Here is a 21,228-nt window from a genome sequence, read left to right as displayed (position 1 = left end):
GGATGGTTTCTACAACTATACTAGTCGTTGGCACTCCAAATAGTTTTTTTCTTTTTGCTTAGTTATGAGGGCTTTAAACCATTACTATGATGGATCCAAGTGATCATTTATCTCTAAATGCATGCCAATCATGTATCTACAAAATGTAATTTTATTTCACTTGATAATAAAATAACATTTTTTTCGGAGGAAAAAAACACAAACAATTAAGAGTTCCTAATTTTTATACGATTTTAAAGTAAAAACTATGCTTTTAGAAAGAGTTATACATGGTTTCTATTGAACATATTATTATTTAATAATAACAAAAATAATAATTCTATTATTATTATTATTTTATATAGTTATTTTAATTTATAAAAATATTTATTATTATTATTATTATTATTATTAAATTATTATGAAATAATAATAATAATAATAATAATAATGGGAGAGATGAGTAGTGGCTAGGGTTTATGTAGTTCATTGATCAATTGTGAATTCTAGTGGTACAAATGGACATAGCGAGTGAAGTTGTGTGGCTTCATAGATGCAGATTGGGTTGGGAGTCCATGAGACCGAAAGAGTACATCACGTGGAATTTTTATTGTTGGGCCCGCAGTTGTTTCCTAGTATAGCAAGAAGCAAATATCTGTGGTGCTCATCTCAGTAGAAGCATAATACATGACTGCAAGTCAAGCAACATGTGAGGCAATTTGGATGAGAAAGATACTTGTGGGAATGTTTGGTCAGATTATGGATCCAACTGTGATCTATTGTGATAATCAGAGTTGCATCAACCTCTATAAGAATCCTATATTTCACGATCGATCTAATAATATAGATATTTGGTATCACTATTTACAGGACTGTGTGCAAAGGTGGATAATGTTGCTACAATACATTCCGAAAAAGGAACAAAATGCTGCCATTTTGACAAAGGCCTTGTTAAGAGGGAATTTCAAGTTCCACAGTTGTTGGATAGGGGCGGTTGATAATCCCTTTATTGCTGAGAGGGAGCATTAAGAATGCAAAAATAAATTCTCAATTTGATTTTGTCTTGATTAAATCGAGAAAATTCGAATTTCCACATTAGCAGACAACTTGGATGCAATTAACTTGTGTGACATGGATTGTGTCACCAAGTTTACTCAGTAAATTCGAGTTGGATGAGTTAGATTTAAATTAAGCATGTGTGATTGCTAATTTGTAGCAATCAAGGTCAGTTATTTCAAGTTGTTTTAAATTAAACTAGTTCTAACTATTGGAGGAACTAGTGGAAGGTCAATTGTGTAGTGGGACTTCAGTCAAACTTGGTGATCATCTCCCAAAAGATACCAAAAGAAGAAGCCTCTCCCTGGATATAAGACATATGAATAATGCTACCTATTAGTGTTCACGGTATACCTTCTATTTATAAACCTGAATGGTTGGATCCATATTTTATTTTCCACTCTAGGATTGCAGACTTAAGTGCATGATTTGGAATGAGTACATTATGGTCTAGGGTCTGTTTCGTCACTGGGGACGTATTCTTGTTTTCAAGCCAAGTGTTGATGTTGCTGTGCTCATATGTGTAACCATCAGCCGCGATATGGGGATCAACCATGATTTCCTGCATACAATAAGGCCACCATACTTTCAGTATTAGAAATGATAGCCAGATGTTGATGAGTCATGCACATATAGTTCTGTTTACTTAAATGAATTAAGGCATCCTCTCTAATGGAGATGGGTTTTCTTTCAACCTAGATATAATCACTGATCCTTTCATTTAAATGAAGCCTGGGTGAGAAAAACTAACCTTAAGTATAGGACAAAAGAAGTGACTTGGGGGCATCACATCAATTTCCTCTCTGTTCTGTCTGCTTTGAGCATCACCAAAGGCTTTGAGTCTCTCTAATTCTGGCAGGACATCCTTTTCCAAGTCTGGCCTGTCCCTGCGCCGAAACTCTGCACATTTCAACCCTAATAGTGCTAATTTCAGAGCTTCATCAAGAGGCCAATCTCCAGCATTTTTGTCCAGGATCTCCTTAAATGAACCATCCTCAATGGCTGTTTCAACTGCATCTGTTACACCCATGGGTGGTCTTCCTGTCAGCAATTGCAGAATGATTATTCCCAGAGCATACAAATCAGACTTGGGGCCAAGGATACCAGTCCTTTGGTACTCAGGATCAATATAACAAAATGTCCCTGCAGGGACTGTGCTATTGTACTGGGTTAGCATGGTTGTGGTCATTGCAGGCACAAGCCTGGCAAGACCTGCATCATCGATTTTGCTAACGAAGTTGTGATCCAGTAAGATATTCGCAGGTTTCATGTCACGGTGAACAATCGGCTCTGGCTTTGCACTGTGAAGAAAAAGCAACGCACATGCCACTTCCCGAATGATTCTAAAGCGTGAAAACCATGGAAGAGGAGCACTGTTTCCCTTGCAGAGCAGACGGTCTTCTAGACTACCATTTGCCATATATTCATATACCAAACACCCATGTTCAGGGCAGGCTCCAAGCAAAAGTACCATGTGAGGGTGACGAACTCGGCTCAAAATCTCAAGCTGAACAGTTTAGGAAAAGAAAAACACCCAACCAAAGATTTATAAACAAAATATTAAGCAACTCAAGTATTAAAAATCTTCTGCAGATTGATTATTCAGTTTTAGATTTTAAGAGCATTAGCCATAGGTAGTGGTTTAAAGATTTAATACCTCCCGTTGAAATTCCTGCATTCCTTGAGTTGCTTCGTTTTTTAGAACCTTGACTGCTACTGTGGTATGTTGCAAAGTGCACATGTAGACAGCACCATAACCTCCCTCTCCTATCTTGAGTGAATCAGAGAAGAAACCTGTGGCAGTTTGAATTTCTTCTATTGAGTATCTTCTGTATCTGTATCCTTGATGGGTAGATTCAAGCTCTTCCTGTGCTGTAGATTCAAGCTCTTCCTGTGCTTTCTTTCTCTCTTCTGCTTCTATTGTGGCTCTTAGTTCTGCATCCCTTCTTTCTTGGGCCTCCTTTTCAGCAAGCTGTCTAGCTTTTTCAGCCATCCTAATGGCCATTTCACGCTTTACTCTCTCTTCGGCAGCGATTGTTCTCGCTATCTCTTCTCTTTTCTCTGCTTCCTCGACTTTTCTCACGTCTTCCATGACTTGGAGAGATAGTTCATTGGCCTGTCAGCGGCATTGAGCTCCTAAACATCAATCCTCCAGGGTACCCACAACTGCATATCTGATATTCAACCTACATTAAACTCGACTATAAATTTTAAAGCAAGGTCGACAGATAAAACTCACCGTAATTTTCGCTTTCATTGCTTCTTCTCTCTCTACAGCAAACATGCCTAGAGTATGATTTAGCTCACGCTTCAAACTTTCTAGCTCCATCATTATGTTGGGCCGAAGAAATAAAGAAAGAAATCATATTAGCTCAAAACAAACGCATTATATACTCATACAATTATTTAATAAAAAAATTATTTATACAATTTTTATCTGAAATTTTAACCAGTTTTAGATTAACCTACTTCATATTCTTTTTCGCAACAAAGGATTTCGAATAATATACAAAATAAAACTTCTACCTTGTAATCCATGCTTTGATCGATGAGGATATATTTATTTTGCTTATGAAAAGTTTAATGGAAAGAGATTTTCGTTTTTATTTTGGTTTTAATTCACAGAAATTTTCGGTTTTATTTCGGACAATTTTTTTTTGTAAAATTCAGTAGAGATTTGTAATTAAAAAAAGTGAATTATGTAATATAAAATTTGATTCTTCCCAAAATTTCATAGATCTTGAATTTAATAATAAAAATTCATAATTTGTTTCTCCGTTTTGGATGGATGGTCAAAAGATTGTCAAGTTTTGGATGGATGGTGAAAAGATTATCTGTTCAAATATCCATTTGGTTTGAAATATATTTTTTGGATTCAGACTGTCTCTGGCAGAACCCTCTACACATTTATCATTAATCATCATAAATAAATAGTTTACATGCAAGTAGGAGAGTTAGAACAAACTCCTAAGATGTAGGAACTAAATCCTAATCTAAGGTTCACGCTTAACTAATGAACGAACTCTCCCAACGAATACATTTCTCCATTAATTTCAAGACTCCCTCGTTAATGGAGAAGTCTTCTCAACCAAATTGCCTCACACGTTGTTCCACATATTGCTTGATACTTTGATTCTGTTGAAGACAATGATACAATGTTTTTCTTCTTGCTGCTCTATGTAATAACCCCGGACCCAATGTTGAATGCATAAGCTGTTATGGATGTCGATCATCTACATTTCCGACCCAATATGAGTCTAAGAAACCTGTCAATCTAACATCAAATGAATTAGTACATTTAATACCAAAGTCTAAGGTTTCTTGAATATACCTTAAGACGTCTTTCGTTGCAACCCAATGATTTTCAAGAGACTTTGACATGAATTGGCTTAATAAACTGACTACAAAAGCCAAATATGGTCTGGTTGTAGTCAAGTAAATTAGAATCCCAACCATTTGTCTATACAGTGTTGCATCGATCTCCTTAGGACCATCATTATTTTGAAGTTTGGTATTCTGTTATAAAGAGTTAAAATTGGCAACTAGGGCCAAAGTCCATGTGGGTCATCTTATTAATAGAAGCTGATATTTTTCTTGGATCCCTCTCATCGAGAGGTGTAGGATTGATCTAAAGATCATCCGATTTCAATAAGTATTCATGGAGATATGAATTTATTTGTGTTATGGGACAATTCGTCAAGGTCGGCCTTCAACCAAATAAACCCCACTTGTGCTCAACGATTTAGTATAAATAGAGATGGCCTTCAAGTCATTTCAACACACTTGGGATCTCTTCCTCTCTACTTGTCTTTGGGTTTTAGTTGGAGGAGAGATCTTAAAGGATAATGTTGCTCTAATCCAAAGGGCAGAAGCCGAACTGCCGGAATTGCAGGGAACTATCGGAACTACTGGGAACTGTCGAGAACTGTCAGAAATGCCGTAACTGCCCAGAATTGTCGGAACTGCCGGGAACTGTCAAAACTGCGGGAATTGCGGGAACTGCTGGAACTGCGGGAACTACCGGAGCTGCCGAAACTACCGAGAATAGCCGGAACGGCCGGAACTGCTGGAATTGTTGGGAACTGCTAGAACTACTGGGAACAGCCGGAATTGTCAGAATTGCAAGGAACTGTCGGAGCATCTATCTCCGAAGGAGAGCAACATGCAAGGGACAACTAACTAACATTGGGATAGTTGTATGGTACTTAGTAGCAAATACACCAAGCATGCAATATTACAGCTAGCATGCAAGGGACAACTAGCATGCAACAGAAAGCATGCTAAGGACAACAAGTATGCTAGGGACAACTAGCATGTAACAGCGAGCATGCTAAGGACAACAAGCATGCTAGGGAAAACCAGAGCATAGGTCAATACAACAACATGATATAGCAATGCACATAATGCAGTATAGTGATGGGTACAGTCATGATTAATGAAGTGTGATGAGATGCAACATAGTGATGATGGGTGTAGCATGGTGCAGCACGGTGAAGTGTAGCATGATGACGAAATGCAATACAACGATAGGTGGAGTCACCTTGGAGAATCAGTTGAAGCAACATGTCTTCAACTGATCTCATGTATCATCTTCATAGAGATGATCTATGCTCTTATCTAGATAAGTCAAAGTGTTGACTTCTGTTGTAAACGTACTATCTCTCTCTCTCTCTCTGCTGAACTATTGAAGAACATATAAGAAGAATTGATCAAGGGTTGCCCCACATTGGGGTTTGTCCCTGGCTAGCGCCACATCTTGTGTCCTCTTTTCTTGGCTTGTCTTCTGCGATTTATGTTTATGTTCTATCTGCAGTTTACTTTAATTTTGATGTGATTGCTAATCTGGAAAAGATATTGAGCTAACTGTGAGAATTGAAATAAATTGCTCTAAGCATAGAACATACCTAGAATTAACATGGTATCAGAGCTGAGGTGAAGACAATGCCCAAGCAAGAGTGAAAGAGTAATCACCGAAGACAGTTGGGAAAGGACAAAAGGATCAATGGATTCCTCATCCCTCTTCAAGTTCACCGAGGGTGAAGTCGAAGCAGAGAATATTATCAAAATGGCGCAGCGGAAGTTTTTGATGGCCTACCTAAAGATCACTTCATTGGGAAGTCTGGATCTAAGGGTGGAAGGAAAGGCAGATGCCTTGGTTGCAATAAGTTTGGCCATTATGCAAAGGAGTGTCCGAATGGCAGAAACACGTCCCTTGATGAAGATAACAATCATTCCAATGACATCTTCAATGATCAAAGGAATGACAGGTAATGCAGGTCATCAAGGAAATGACTGACTCTTCAAAGAAATCAAGGAACCCTAGGTATGAAGAATCAAATGTTGTTTCTGATAAGAAAAAGAAGCGTTATCTTGTATTGGCCCTCTCCTTCAGATTCTTTGGGAATCTAGCTTATTGATTGTAGTGCTTCAAGGCACTTCATCGGATAGAAGGGTGCACTCTCTAATTTGGTAGAGATAGAAAAAATCGTGGGATTATACTTGGAGCCGATGCCACCTATCCCAGAAAGGGTGTAGGGAATGTTAACCCTCAATTGAATGAGGGTAACTCGATTCATTTACAGAATCTCTTTTATGTACTTGATCGCAAGAAGAACTTGGTGTGCATCTCAGAAATGGAAGTCAAAGGTTTCAGGGTGGCATTCATCGATGCAAAGGTACATGTTAAAAAATAGAATTTTCAAAGATACATTTTCTCATGGGTTCAGGGTTGGAAATTTGTATCAAGTTGCAGTATGGTCCATTGGGGATCATGTCAATTAACATATCGCATCTATAACCCCGGAGGTCTACCTATGGGGCGCTACCTGATGTGAGTCAGATGGTGATAGGGATACCTGAATTCAAGAAGAGCATGAAGGTACATGTCTGAGATGTACCGAAGGAAAATCTTATAAGGGGACCATTCCCCTCATGCAGCAGGTCCACAGGTTTGGAACAACCTGAGGAGTTTGAGATTCATGATCGGGAATCTCATGTATACAGGTGGAAGAAAGCCCTCTATGGCTTGAAGAAAAACACCCCGGGCGTAGTATGAGAGGATTGATAACAGTCTAATGAAGTTAAGATTCACTAGGAGTGAAACCGATCCAAACCATTACCCGAAGGTTGTGGATGATAGACCTCTCATACCAACACCTTATGAGGACGACCTATTTCTGACAGGTGCAGACCCTCTCACTTGTAGAAGTAAGAGGGAGTTGGATTCCAGATATGGAATGGTAAATTGCAAGCCCGTGACTACCTCGAGGATCTTAACTTTCAAAAGTTATATGGTGGTGATGCCGAACCAGATTTGGGAAATGCCTCTGAGTTTCATAAACTCATCTGTAGTGATGTTCTTGGTGAACTTCTGTTCGTATATGTGCTTTGCAGTTAGTATGGTGAGCTCATATTTGGTTGAGCCTCACTAGATTCGTGCCAAGAATCTTTTGAGATATCTTCAGGGCACAATCTCTCATGGATTAAGATACACTGCTGGAAATATGAAGCTGCATGATTATTCGAATGTTGATTGGACAGGCAGTGTGGAGGATCGCTAGAGCACTTCTCAGTGTTGGTTCTCTCTAGATTCTACTTCGATATCATGGATGAGTAGGAAGCAGAAGTCGGTTGCTATAAGCACTGCTAAGACCGAATACATAAGCTGCCTGGTTGTGGAAGCTCATCAGTGAGTTGTTTGTACACATGATGAATACCATAGTGATTCTTTGTGACAACCACGGGGGGATGCAATTATTGAGGAATCCCGTATTCGATGATTGCTCCAACAAATAGACATCAGATATTGCCTTATCTAGGATATGGTAAGTTGATGAGCGAGGAGGCTCCATCGCATTGGGACTGGTGTACAGGTCGTAGACACTTTGTCAAAGCCCCGAGGAAAGGGAAAATCTATGATTTTCCTGAACGACTTGGAGTCGTTGAGAGACATTCGTACAAGGGTCCTGCATGCTGCATGCATTGACCTCTGGGAGCTCTGGGGGATTGGGGTACTTACTGGAGCGACATACGACCAAAAGGCTACTCACCCTCCCCTAGTGGTGCGCTATGTATAGGGTGACAGGTTCAACCTTTCCCTGGTGATGCCGAGATGATTAGTTCTCCCGTGACATCTATAGGACAGGATGATTAGTTCTCCTGTGGGCCAGGATGATTAGTTCTTCGTGGCAACTGTGAAACAAGATGATTAGTTCTCCTATGGGCCGGGATGATTAGTTCTCCTGTGGAAACTATGGAACAAGATGATTAATTCTCTTGTGTGCGGGATGATTAGTTCTCCTGTGGCAAGACATGATGATTAGTTCTCCTGTGGGCCAGGATGATTAGTTCTCCACGGCGACTGTAGGACAGGATGATTGGTTCTCCTGTGGGCCAGGATGATTAGTTCTCCATGGAAACTATGAAACAAGATGATTAGTTCTCCGTGGAAATTGTGAAACATGATGACTAGTTCTCCTGTGGCGACTGTGGGGCAAGATGATTCGTTCTCCTATGAACAGGATGGTTAGTTCTCCTGTCTAGGCATCCTACCCATGCAGTCTGGGACTCATGGGAAGTACCTCTCATCTGATCAATGAGCATGGAAATGGGGTTAGGGACCATAGTAGTACTATCGATGGACGCATCGATGTATCTACCATACTCCCTATGCTAGGATGACCTCCATTGATCTGGGATCAATGAAACTGATTTGAGATCAGTATGAGTGGTTTGGGACACTCGTGATATTGATCTAGGATCAATAAAACTGACTTCGGGCAAGTAAGAGTGCTCTGACACACTCTCTTAAGATGAAACTGACTTCGGGTCAGTAGAGAATGGTATGAGACATTATCGATCAATTCTTCTTCTTCATGGTTCAGCAGAGCAGAGCAGAGCTCAACAGAGAAAAGCAGTGCAGGGCACTGATGGCAGTGATAGTACAATCAAACATATGGATCAACAGATGGAGTTCTCCCTAGTTGAGAGGAAGTGTTAAAATTGGAAACTAGGGCCAACCTCCATGTGGGTCATCTTATTAATGGAAGCTGATATTTTTATTGGATCCCTCTCATCGAGAGGTGTAGGATTGATCTAAAGATCATCCAATTCTGATAAGTATTCATGGAGATATGAATTTATTTATCTTATGGGACAATTCGTCAAGGTCGACGAGCAACCAAATAAACCCCACTTGTGCTCAATGTTTTAGTATAAATAGAGGTGGCCTTCAAGTCATTTCAACACACTTGGGATCTCTTCCTCTCTACTTGTCTTTGGGTTTTAGTAGGAGGAGAGATCCTAAGGGATAACGCTGCCCTAATCTAGAGGGCAGAAGCTGGAACTGCCGGGAACTGCTGGAACAGCTGGAACTGCTGAAACTGCCGAAAACTACCGGAATTGCCAAGAACTGTCAAGAACTGCCAGAACTGTCGGAACTGTCGGAATTGCTAGAATTGCCGGAAACAGCTAGAACTGCCGGAACTGTCAGAACTGCTAGAACTATAGGAATTGTCAGGAACTGCTGGAACTACCGGGAACTGTCGAAACTACCAAGAACTACCAAAACTGCTAGGAATAGCCGAAACTGTCGAAACTGCCTGGAACTACCGAAATTGTCTGGAACAGCCGGAACTGCCAGGAACTGTCAGAGCATCTATCTCCGAAGGAGAGAAGCATGCAAGAGACAACTAACTAACATTGGGACAATTGTATGGTACTTAGTAGCAAATACACCAAGCATGCAATGTTACAGCTATCATGTAAGGGATAGCTAGCATGAAATAGCAAGCATGCTAATGACAACAAGCATGCTAGGGACAAGAAGCAAGCAAGGCACAACAAGTATGCTAGGGACAACAAGCAAGCAAGGGACAAGTCACAACAAGCATGCTAGGGATAGCCAGAGCATAGGTCAGTACGATAACATGATGTAGCAATGGCACATAGTGCAGTATAGTGATGGGCACAATCATGATTAATGAAGTGTGATGAGATGCAACATAGTGATGATGGGTGCAACATGGTGCAGCGCGGTGAGGTGCAACATGATGACAAAATGCAACACAACGATAGGTGAAGGAGTTGCCTTGGAGAATCAGTTGAAGCATGATGCCTTCAACTGATCCCATGTATCATCTTCTTAGAGATGATCTATGCTCTTATCTAGATAAGTCAAAGTGTTGACTTCTGTTGTAAACGTACTATCTCTCTCTCTCTCTATTGAACTATTGAAGAACATGTAAGAAGAATTGATCAAGGGTTTCCCCACATTGGGGTTTGTCCCTAGCTAGCACCACATCTTGTGTCCTCTTGTCTTGGCTTGTCTTCTACAATTTATGTTTATGTTGTATTTGCAGTTTACTTTAATGTTGATGTGATTGCTAATCTAGAAAAGATATTGAGCTAACTGTGAAAATTGAAATAAATTTCTCTAAGCATAGAACATACCGAAAATTAACATAAAGGCACTGAGGCAACTTTGCACTAGTCCATTCTGAACTTTTTCAATAAGCTCCTGACATACTTTCCTTGAGATAGAAAAGTCTGACCAGAATCCCTCCAAACTTCAAGACCCAAACAATAGTGTAACTCTTTGAGGTCTTTCATCTAAAAAATCTATGACATCTACTCTTTGATTTCTTTAATGTGTTCATCAACATTTTCTTTAATGATTAGATCATATACATATAAAGAAATCAAAATGATTTTCCCCTTTTCATCAAATACGATATACAGATTAGGGTCATTCTTGCTTCTTTTATAACTATGATGTAGGAAAAATGAATCAATTTTATCATACCACAACCTGGGTGCCTGTTTTAGTCCATACAATGCTTTCTTCAATCTATAGACTAAATGTTCCTCCCCCTATTTAACAAACCCTTCAGGTTGCATTAAATACACTTCTTCTTTTAATTCCCCATTTAAGAATGCAAATTTCACATCTAGCTAGTGTATCATCCAATGATGTTTGGTAGCTAAATCAATTAACATTATAATTGTGTTTAATTTAGCTACAGGGGTGAAGGTTTCCTCATAATCTATGCATTCTTTCTGTGAGTACCCCTTTGCAACTAGCCTAGATTTATATTTGTTTATACTCCCATTTGCTTTAAATTTAGGCTTGTATAACCATTTTCAACCTATGGGTTGTTTGCCTTCAGGTAGTTCAACTAGATCCCAGGTTTTGTTTTTAAGTATTGACTCATATTCCTCTTCCATGGCTGCCCTCCATTCACTATATTGACTTGCTTCTTTATAATTAGAGGGTTCAACAACATTTAACATACTAGTTATAAGAGTATGATCCCTATATCTTGCTGGCAACTAATTTTTCCTACCTAATCTCCTGAGTGGTGGATTGGCTTCAAATTTGATTTAATCATCCCTTGGTGGACTTGGCTTGTTACCTGCATCTATACCATCCACATATTCCTTTTTCTGTTATTGCTTCCGTTGTTGTTGCTATTGCTACCCATGGCTATCCCTTTAATCACTTCCATCTTCCACCAGCAAAGGCATGTGCCATTCTTCATTACTTCTATCATGGCTTCCATCATCAATCTGTTCATGGAATACTACATCTCTACTTGCAAACACTTTATGGGTAGAGGGATTAAACAATTTATAAGCCTTAAACTTTGTGCAGTACCCAACAAAAATGCATTTAATGGCCTTTGAATCCAGTTTCTTCCTATCCTCTTTTGGAACATGAGCAAAAGCTTTGGATACAAAAACTCTTAAATGATTAACTGTAGGCTTAAAACCTAATAGAACTTTGGATGGAGTTTTAAAATCAAGGCTTTTTTTGGACTCCTATTCTTCAAATATACTGCAATATTTATTTCTTATGCCCAAAAGCCATTAGACAGGTTCTTACCTTTTAACATGCTTCATGCACACTCCACAAGGGTTCTGTTCTTCCTGCCCACAACCCCGTTCTATTGAGGAGTGTGGGGTACTCTGAATTGCTTAACTATCCCATGGTCCTTGCAATATTTGATGAAACCACCCTTGTTGTATTCTCCCCCTTGATCTGAGCAAAGAATTTTGATGACTTTCCCTATCTATTTTCCAATCATGCTTCTGAACTCCTTAAAATATTCAAAAGTATGACTCTTCTTTCGGAGAAAATATACCCAAGTAAATCTCGTGTAATCATCAACAAATAATAAGAAATAATAGGCACCTCCTAATGACCTCATTTGCATCGGCCCACACAAATTAGTGTGCACAAGCTCTAGTATATCTCTCTTCTTTCTATCTATATTCGCAGGAAACTCATCCTTGTGCATCTTCCCAAGAGCACATGCTTCACAATCAAGACAAAAATTATTTAAAATAGGAAGAGCATTGACCATACCTTGTTTCTGAAGTAGAAGTAGGTTATTAAAATTGATATGACTGAATCTTTGATGCCATAAGTCTTTTGCAATCATAATTGATGAAGTCAAGGTTTGGTGTGGTGTGATTCTTACATTCAGCTTATACAATCCTCCCACTCGAATACCTGATGCAATTGGCTTCATATGATCTAGTAGATCTTTAATAACACACTAAGACTTAAAAATCTCTACCTTAAGATTCTGATATGTTACCATAGAAACAAAGATCATATTTTTTTTTTATTCCAGGTACATACATTACATTTTGAATATGCCTAATATTTCCATCAAACAATACAATAGAAACATTACCATACCCTTTGATTTGGTATCCTCTATTATCACCAAGGTAGATATTAGCACCACTGTTGGTTTCTTTGAAATTTTCAAACCAATGTTTGTTACTTGTCATGAGAGTGGAAGATCTTGAGTCCACAAACCAAGTTTCTGCTTCATCATCCTCAGTAGAGAATGCAAAATCCGATACAAACAATCTGAGATCCTGATCCTGATATTCATCAGCAAAGTGCCCTGCATGCTTCTTATGTCTATGTCAACCTTCATCAACCTTCATCAACCTTTTTCTTATGGCAATTTTTAGCAATGTGACCAACTCTACCACAATAAAAACATTTGGGTCCTGGATCACTTCTGTTTGAAGACATACCTTGAGGTGGTTTTCTTTGTGGTGTAGTCCCACCTTTGTGTCCTGCACTTGCCTTCCCTCTGAAGGGCTTCTTCTTCACCATTAGATCAAGATCTCAACTTTGGGGTTTTAGAGTCATATGCCTTTCTTCCTCTTACATCAGGATCATTGTCAATTCTTCAAATTTGGGGGCTTTCACTTTCGCATTCAACCCTATGATAAACATCTGATAGTCATTAGTCATACCATTCATGGTAGTCGTGACAAGATCAATGTTTGACAATGTCTCCCCTATGTCGCTCAACTTATCTCTAAGCTTTTTTATTCGAGAGATGAACATAGCCACTAATTCATTCTCCTCCATTTTAATGGAGATAATCTGGCTTTTCAGAAATAGTAGGTGCTTTGTGTTTTTGATCTCATACAGGTCCTTGAGAGTTATCCATATGTTGTTTGTTTATTTACATTCTCGAATGTGAGGGATAATACAATCTTTCACTAACAATTTTAATAGCATTTTTGCTTTATTCTCCCTTTTTTCCCAGTCTTGGATTGTTGTTGTTGTTTCATCTGTAACTATGGTCGGCTTCAACTCATCACCGCTTGTAATCGCCCACGCGTTTTTCCCCTCAAGTAGGGTTTGCAACTTAAATTTCCAATTAGAATAATTGGATCCGTCGAGCTTATTGCTCTCGTTCAAATATTCCTTTGCCATTTGGTTATTCAGCTTGATATGTCTACCTCAAAAGAAAAAAAACTTCTCGTGCTATACTTCAGCGCTTTGCCTCCTCACCACCAGGATTCCTTCGTATCACTCAAGCTACAATCCTGCCCCAGGTACTCACCGAATCACCAAATCACTTTGGCTTTGATTCACTCAACTCTGGAGCTCTGGTACCATGTTAAAAATGGAAGAGACATGATATATTCATCAAACTGAGCATCTCACAAGTGAGGAGCTTCACCTCGAGATTGAGTGTGGCAGAACGCTCTACACATTCACCATTAATCAGCATGAGTAAATAGTTTACATGCAAATAAGAAAGTTAAAACAAACTCCTAAGATGTGAGAACTAAATCCTAATCTAAGGCACACCTAACTAATAAATTAACTCTCTCCAATGATACATTTCTTCATTAATTTCAACAATCACATAAAGATTTTGAATAATTGACTTTTAAATTAACTAATATTATATTTTCCAAATCAATCACATAAAATTTTTGAATTGTGGATATTTCAAATCAACCCATATAAATCATCTCCACGAAAAAAGATTACCTATAAATTAAAAAAAATTAAGTATGAATTAAAAATGAGAGGTTAAGTGTATACCTAAAAATACCCAAATTCACAAGCTAATTCAAATTTATACTTACATATTTAGTTTTAAACGTATAAGAGAGTTATTATTAAAATAGACAGCCATAATATATCAACATCTTTTATTCTCAACCCTACCATTAAAATTTGTAATGAACCAAAAAAAAAATAATACAGTGACTTCCACTAGAAATGTCACGACAATCACAAAATAAAATACAAATTTGTAAAATCTACACAACGGGGATACACATTTTACCTGGCACTGTAACAAGAGTTCATTATTTGCTGTTGATGCTGCTTTGCAATCCAATGAGCTGATCTCCATTTCTGGTTTCCCGTTCTCATTGTGAATGTTTACATTTCCATGACCGCATGTTGAACTGTCGGAGAAAATAGGTGGCTCTTCTTGCAAAGTGCGCCTAAGGTCATCCATGGTTGGGAGGTCTCCAGGGGATGGAGCTATAATCCTCGGAAAACTGAAGTTGATCACATCTGAGAAGCCATTGAGATGATCATTAGAATCCTCTAGACTGTCATTTTTGTGCTCTGTACATGTAGCTGAGCGGACCGAAATCAGCGCGCCCTTTGATATTGCATATACGGTACAAAAGGTAGGGGCATTTTTGGCAACAGTTGCTGGTACGTCAAGGCCTTTGATTCTCCTGGAGAAAAACAGGGATGAGGGAGAATGCAGATATGAACTAAATAAATAAATGCAATAGACAAGTAAATTCTTCAGACGAGGTAGACATTAAAGCTGATAAATGTAGCCACAGATAGCCTCAAATTCGGAACCTCACAGGCCAATCTTTTTGGAATAAGAAAGATAAAAAATCCTTCCCTAAGCTTGGTTATATCCATCCTTCTGCATATTGAGTAGACAAACTCTTAGTAATAGCTGCTCAGGACCCTTTGGAAGAAGTTACATTTGTGATGTGACTGGAGAATACCCATCACCAAAGTTTGTTAAAATTTCTCATGAAGTTTCCTCGCGAAGTTTATATTACCATCCCACTAAAATTTTATATATTAAACAACTTAAATTAAAGTTTTAAAATTCGTGAAAATAGTTATTTTGTCTATAAATAAAATTACACTTATTTATAATAATCTTTAAAATTAGTAAATTTAGTTACACTTATTTATAATTTTAAAATTAGTAAATTTAGTCACACTTATTTATAATAATCTTTAAAATTAGTAAATTTAATTTTCCAATAGAGGCTAAACACCTTCCTATGTTAAAGATGTTACCTTATAATGCCATTGCTGGAAGATGATCCTATAACAAGTTTATGGATACCATAACTTGAAATCTGTCGGATAATTGCAGAAGCCACATCATCTTCTTCTGCAACCGCAAGCATCGTGTTCACCTGTATTTCCAGAGCTCAAACTGCTGAGTACTAATAATATAACCTGATCAAGATTATTTCTATCTGCAAAGCACGTAACGTCAGAATGGCTGTTTTTGCATTGCACAACTACCAAGTACCAATAATACAACCTAATGTGGATTATAACTGGTCTACAAATGAAGAAGTAATATCAGGATGACCTCTTGCGCATTGCACAACCGCTGATATGGTGATAACAGTGCATTAGTTTGAGACTCCACTTTGTGCATATAAGCAGTAACTGCATCTCCCTGTACGTGTGTAATTGGTAAACGATTTCCCACTGCATAAACAAAATTAAGAATTAAATCAAGATGTAAATATAATGCATGTGAAGATATATATAACTCTTTCTCTTTTCGTAGATGAAGTTGTTAGATTGATAACTAATTTTTTTATTTTGTTGGGAAGAAATTGATTCAATATAGGCCATATTTGCTATTTTCTATCAATAGATCTTCGTTTCAAACCCTAAAATACAAAATATTTAACTAAATAGATTAATTTGGGAAATATAAATAATCGGTTTTACAACATGAGATGAATAAACAAAATTACAATGCTATACAAAACTTGTTACTTATAGTTCATTGAAGCAAGATTGCTACAAAATTATAGACAAATGAACCTTGATTCTATGCAACCATAAAAAAAGTTAATTATTCAAACAAGAATGGAAGATGCAAATGGGCGAGGCGCTTCCATTATTTGCAGGTCAACATCGCTTGTCACTCTATGATAATTTCTCAGAAGTCACTGCTGGGCAGATGGATAAACACTTTAAATTTGCTTCCTCTGAAATATGTTGGTATTAAGCACCAATTTCCATATGATGGAAAACTTGTATAGTTGTCAAAAACATTCTATTGTGTATTACCAACTAATATGCAATAAACTCGTTAAATTTTTGAAAGAACATATAATCAATTATCCATATTTTTACAAATTTTAACAAATGACATGAAACTGAGCAAAAAAATATATATTTTTTTATGAAATTGGTAGCCATGCCCATAAAAAAAATTCCAGGCTGTTTTGTTTGAAAATATACGTGATCAAAATTTCCTACTTGATTGTTTGTTTGAAAAAATTACATGGATCAATTGTATTGGTTTGTTAAGTTATGAATACCGGGTTGGTAAGAATTTTGTTTAACAATTAGTTATGTACAGAATATAAGGACGAGATCTGAAGGTTCTTTGCAGTCTTATATATATTATGACTGGGAATTAAAAGTTCGTATTCCCATGTATGAAAGACAACTCAAGACAACCAAGCTACATGATGGAAATAAACTTTTGGGCAATCTCTGAAATACAATCCAATAAAGGAATGAAATATTAAAATTACACATCCATATACAATAAACAATGAAGGGTTAAGAGGTAGGCATGTACCAAAAAAAACTTGTTTCAAAGAACAAAGCTGAGAAAAATCAACTGTGGGTTATAATATATTTCCTTGTCTAATGAAAATTGCTAAGATGGTTGCTAAAAACATGGGTTTCCAGTGAAAAAAATATTCACACAGGAAAAAATGAACTATGCGTAGCAGCCATACCAACCAAACATGTAAAGTACGGTAAAGCATAAGGCAGAATTCATACTTGGTGTTGGAATGGTGAGAAGTCGCTTCCTGACATGTAAGAAAATCAGAGTTTCGCCTGGAGACATTAAATGGTCCAGCGCCCACTTGACAGCATACGCGCTTTTATTTCCCTTTTTAACTGCCACTGCTATTACAATAGGAGGTGCGACGGTACCTGTCTCATGCACTTCTTGTATCTCAAAGGTGTCCATTAAAACAAATACGAGGATCAATCAGCTCCCACACCAGATGAAAAGGAAACCTAGGAAGACCTCAGATTGCGGGGTTAACAAAGTGTTTAATGGGCTGCAATAACCCCACCCAAGATACCAAAACACCGAATTCAAAGGCCTTGCTTCCAAATTCTGGTGACGTCTCTTCTGAATTGGAAGACATTTCCATTGAATGTTCTTGCAGGTTGCCTTCCTGACACGAATTCGCTATCTCTTTCCTTCTCTTGCGCGCCGTGTGATAGAAATAGAGCCATGCCTAATGTCTAATTTCACCCTGGTGACTACAGATCTACAACCATAACATGGGATAAATAATTTTCCATAGATAAACAATTTGCCCCATTTAAGTTTAGATTTACAGATTTACATATTTTGAAATTTGATAAACAGTATCAATTGAATTTTGATTTTCAAATATAACCGAAATTTATAATTGAAATAATAATAATCTCTCTATGAATGAATATATCAAACTTCTACTATTTTTTTTTCAATTTTTATATTTTATTTTAATGGTAATAGATATCCAAAGTATTAAAGTGAGATTAATTAAATTTATTATTATGACAGAAATATTAATTTTGGAATAGAATTTTAAAATTTTGATTTAATTCTTAATAATTATTAGTTGAATGGTAGAGATTTAACCTCCACAAAATATTCTAGAGTATTTTTAGTAGTAGTCCCATATCAAAGGTTAAAATTTATCTAAAACAATTATGTCTTTTTTCTTTTTAATTAAATTGATTAATTAAAAAAAATGTCATATAAACATGTGACATATGAATATGGTTTAAGATTTTTTTGGGCATGTGGTATTAGTAACTCATAACAAAGTCTATTTACATATTAAAAATCTGCATGGTAAAGTGCGGGTGAATCTCCATTCTCCATTGTTAAGAATCTTGTTATATCCTTTTCTTAAATGTATATTTGAATGGCCTTAGTCTATTTGTTATAAGTTTTGGAGCTTTTTTAATTATATATTTCTCATCTCATTTGTCTTGAATCACAAGTTTGAGTTGTAAACTCTCCACAATCCAACTGCTCCATTGATTTTCCTTGATATTAAATTTACATTTACAATCAAACATGCACTTTAAACAACAAAAGATCATAATTTGACAAAAACAATTTACCTTATAATACCTATAAACCTATCTCTTATTTCATTCATATAACTCTGCTAGAAATTTAAACCTAACATAAAAATACAAATTCATTTACACCTCATAAATAATTCCATAAACCAACTATAATCTAAATACACTTTAATAATTCCATAAACCAACTATAATCTAAATACACTTTAACCAGGCTCAATGACCACCCTATTTAATTAATAAATTTTAACACAAAAATAAAAAATTAACGTGCGTCATTTTTAAACCAGCCAAATGGAAATATTTTTAATTAAAATAATATATATCTTTATTAATAAAATATGATTTAAATAATTAGTTTTTATCCCAATATTGATTTATAAAATATTTATTAAACATTAATTATAAATCTAAATAAATTATATTACATTAATTATCAATATATCGTCTTAATCGTTTCATTGTCGTTTTGAAATATTCTTAATTTTTTATTTTTTATTTTCTAATTTTTTTCTTTACTCTTTTATTTATTTATTAAACATTTTCGCTAAATCAGTTTTTCATATCTTTTTTTCATCTTATATTCAAAAAAATTATGCTTGCTAGACAGATTTTTCAGGTGCTCTGGTGGAAACTTGGATGCCCCCTCAAGGTGATTATCTTCTTTTGGTTAGTCTTTTACAATAAGAATTTAACTTGGGAAAATTTGAGGAAGCGGTCTTGGCACGGTCCCGGCAGATGCGTGTTATGCAAAGCGGAGGAGGAATCAAATTATCATTTGTTTTTCAAATGCACGGTCTCCCAACAAATCTGGTATGAATTAGCTTCTTATTTTTCTTTTCATCACCTCAATTTCATTTCTGTTAAGGCAGCTTTTCCCTAGTGGGGAAGACAAAGAAGCTTCTAAGCGCCCAATCCTTCCCATCACAATATGGTGTCTTTGGAAGTGGAGAAATGCAAAAATCTTTGAAGATTCAAACAGTTCCTTCAAATATGTTCTGTCTTCTTTCTCAGCACTCTATCTTTCCATCCGAAGATAGGTCGAAGGCTGCAGTATGTATGACGTTCAAGTTTCGTTTTTGTGCCATGGATTGATCTCTGCCTGCTTTAGGGGGCTTCCATTCGGATGCTATGGGATCCCCTCTCTGTACATGTGGTTTCTTTTTGTCTTTTGTCATCTGAAGTACATTTTGGCAATGTTGGTGCTAATGGTTTTCATCTTGTGATCCTATGTGGTGATCCATGTTTTTATTCTATGCCCCTCAGCTATTTGTCTTCTTATATCTGTTCTCAGATGTGGTCTCTTTTCATGAGATCCGTTCCTCCTTCTGTTCTCTTAAAATATATGGTATATATTGCCTCAATATAATATATCGTTTTTCTTTCTAAAAAAAATTCTTTTTTCATCTTAAAGATAAATTACAATTATTGATTCGAAATGTCAATTACAGGAATTATGAATCCGAAAACTTATTTATAGCAAAAAGATAATTCTGAAATCTCTATGTACTATGCAATAATCAAAATAGTAAAATTTCCGTTCAATTAGTCGCACTAAAAATAACTCATATATATATTCCTCGTTTATTAAAAGTCAAACCTGTTACCCTCTACTGGTTGCTGCGCGGGGCTTGCCAAGTTTTAGAATACATATATATATATTTATTATATATAATTATCGTCATCATTGAAGTTGCAGGTCGTTTAACATTCAGAAGGGAACATTTGGGCAACTTGGGGACTTGTCGAAGGTTTTGTTCGATGACTCCACATCACCTCATCAGCATCTCGAACGGTGACGCCAGGTGTGTAGTTGTTCCCGGTCCGACGGCACTATGGGGTTGTTCCCGGCCCGACGGCACTGTGGGGTTGTTCCCACCGTGATGGTAATTGGTAACCTGGCCCTCCAAGACGGCAATACCAGGTGGAATTTTACAAGGCCAAGAGCAGATGTCGTCACCGGATCTTCTGGGGATACGATTTTGGTGGGTCCACTGCCACCTGGAATGCCCCATGGGACTGACGGCTCAACATAAGCCATGGGTTTTTTTTATTTATTTATGTGAGAGGATTAATGGGCGGTCACAACTTGGACAAAATATAACATGTCACACGAGATATCTATGCTTGACATTTTGATCAAATATTTATCTTTAATCACAATATTATTAAAACTCTATTTGACATTTTGATTTAACGTATTAATCAGTTTGACTTTTTGATTTATAATTTATATCTTGTTAATTAATATTTCATTTTTTGTGTCATTACATAATTTGACTTTTTTCCTTTAATAGTATTAAATATATTTAATTGCTTATTTGAAATTTAAAATGTTTTTTTAACACAAAAGACGTCATTGTACGCCAAAAATATAAAATTAATCAAATTCTTTATTATGTTTCCTTCGAGACTAAACTTGTTTATTCTTTATTTATATTTCCTTAGAGACTAGACTTGTCTTTTACGGTTGGCTTCGTGCAACAGAAAAATAAATAAAAAATAATTTCATT

General features: G+C 36.7%; 1 protein-coding gene across 1 annotated transcript; it reads right to left on the bottom strand.

The window, feature by feature from the left end:
• Positions 1 to 1,321: 1,321 nt before the first annotated feature.
• LOC149262031 (U-box domain-containing protein 52-like) lies at positions 1,322 to 17,881 on the bottom strand. The gene is made up of 8 exons (XM_089374017.1): positions 17,399 to 17,881; positions 15,954 to 16,075; positions 15,650 to 15,771; positions 14,652 to 15,057; positions 3,275 to 3,370; positions 2,693 to 3,151; positions 1,787 to 2,542; positions 1,322 to 1,597 (listed from the first exon to the last, which is right to left on the bottom strand). Exons 1-8 carry the CDS (start codon positions 17,589 to 17,591, stop codon positions 1,397 to 1,399), a joined length of 2,355 nt encoding a protein of 784 aa, XP_089230143.1. The 5' UTR covers positions 17,592 to 17,881; the 3' UTR covers positions 1,322 to 1,396.
• Between the last annotated feature and the right edge of the window lie 3,347 nt (positions 17,882 to 21,228).

This window comes from Pinus tabuliformis, chromosome 6 (assembly GCF_031772625.1).
Source record: "Pinus tabuliformis cultivar Carrire ecotype Pingquan chromosome 6, CPIR1, whole genome shotgun sequence".
Taxonomy (NCBI): Eukaryota; Viridiplantae; Streptophyta; class Pinopsida; order Pinales; family Pinaceae; genus Pinus; species Pinus tabuliformis.
This window is presented reverse-complemented; position numbering and strand designations above follow the sequence as displayed.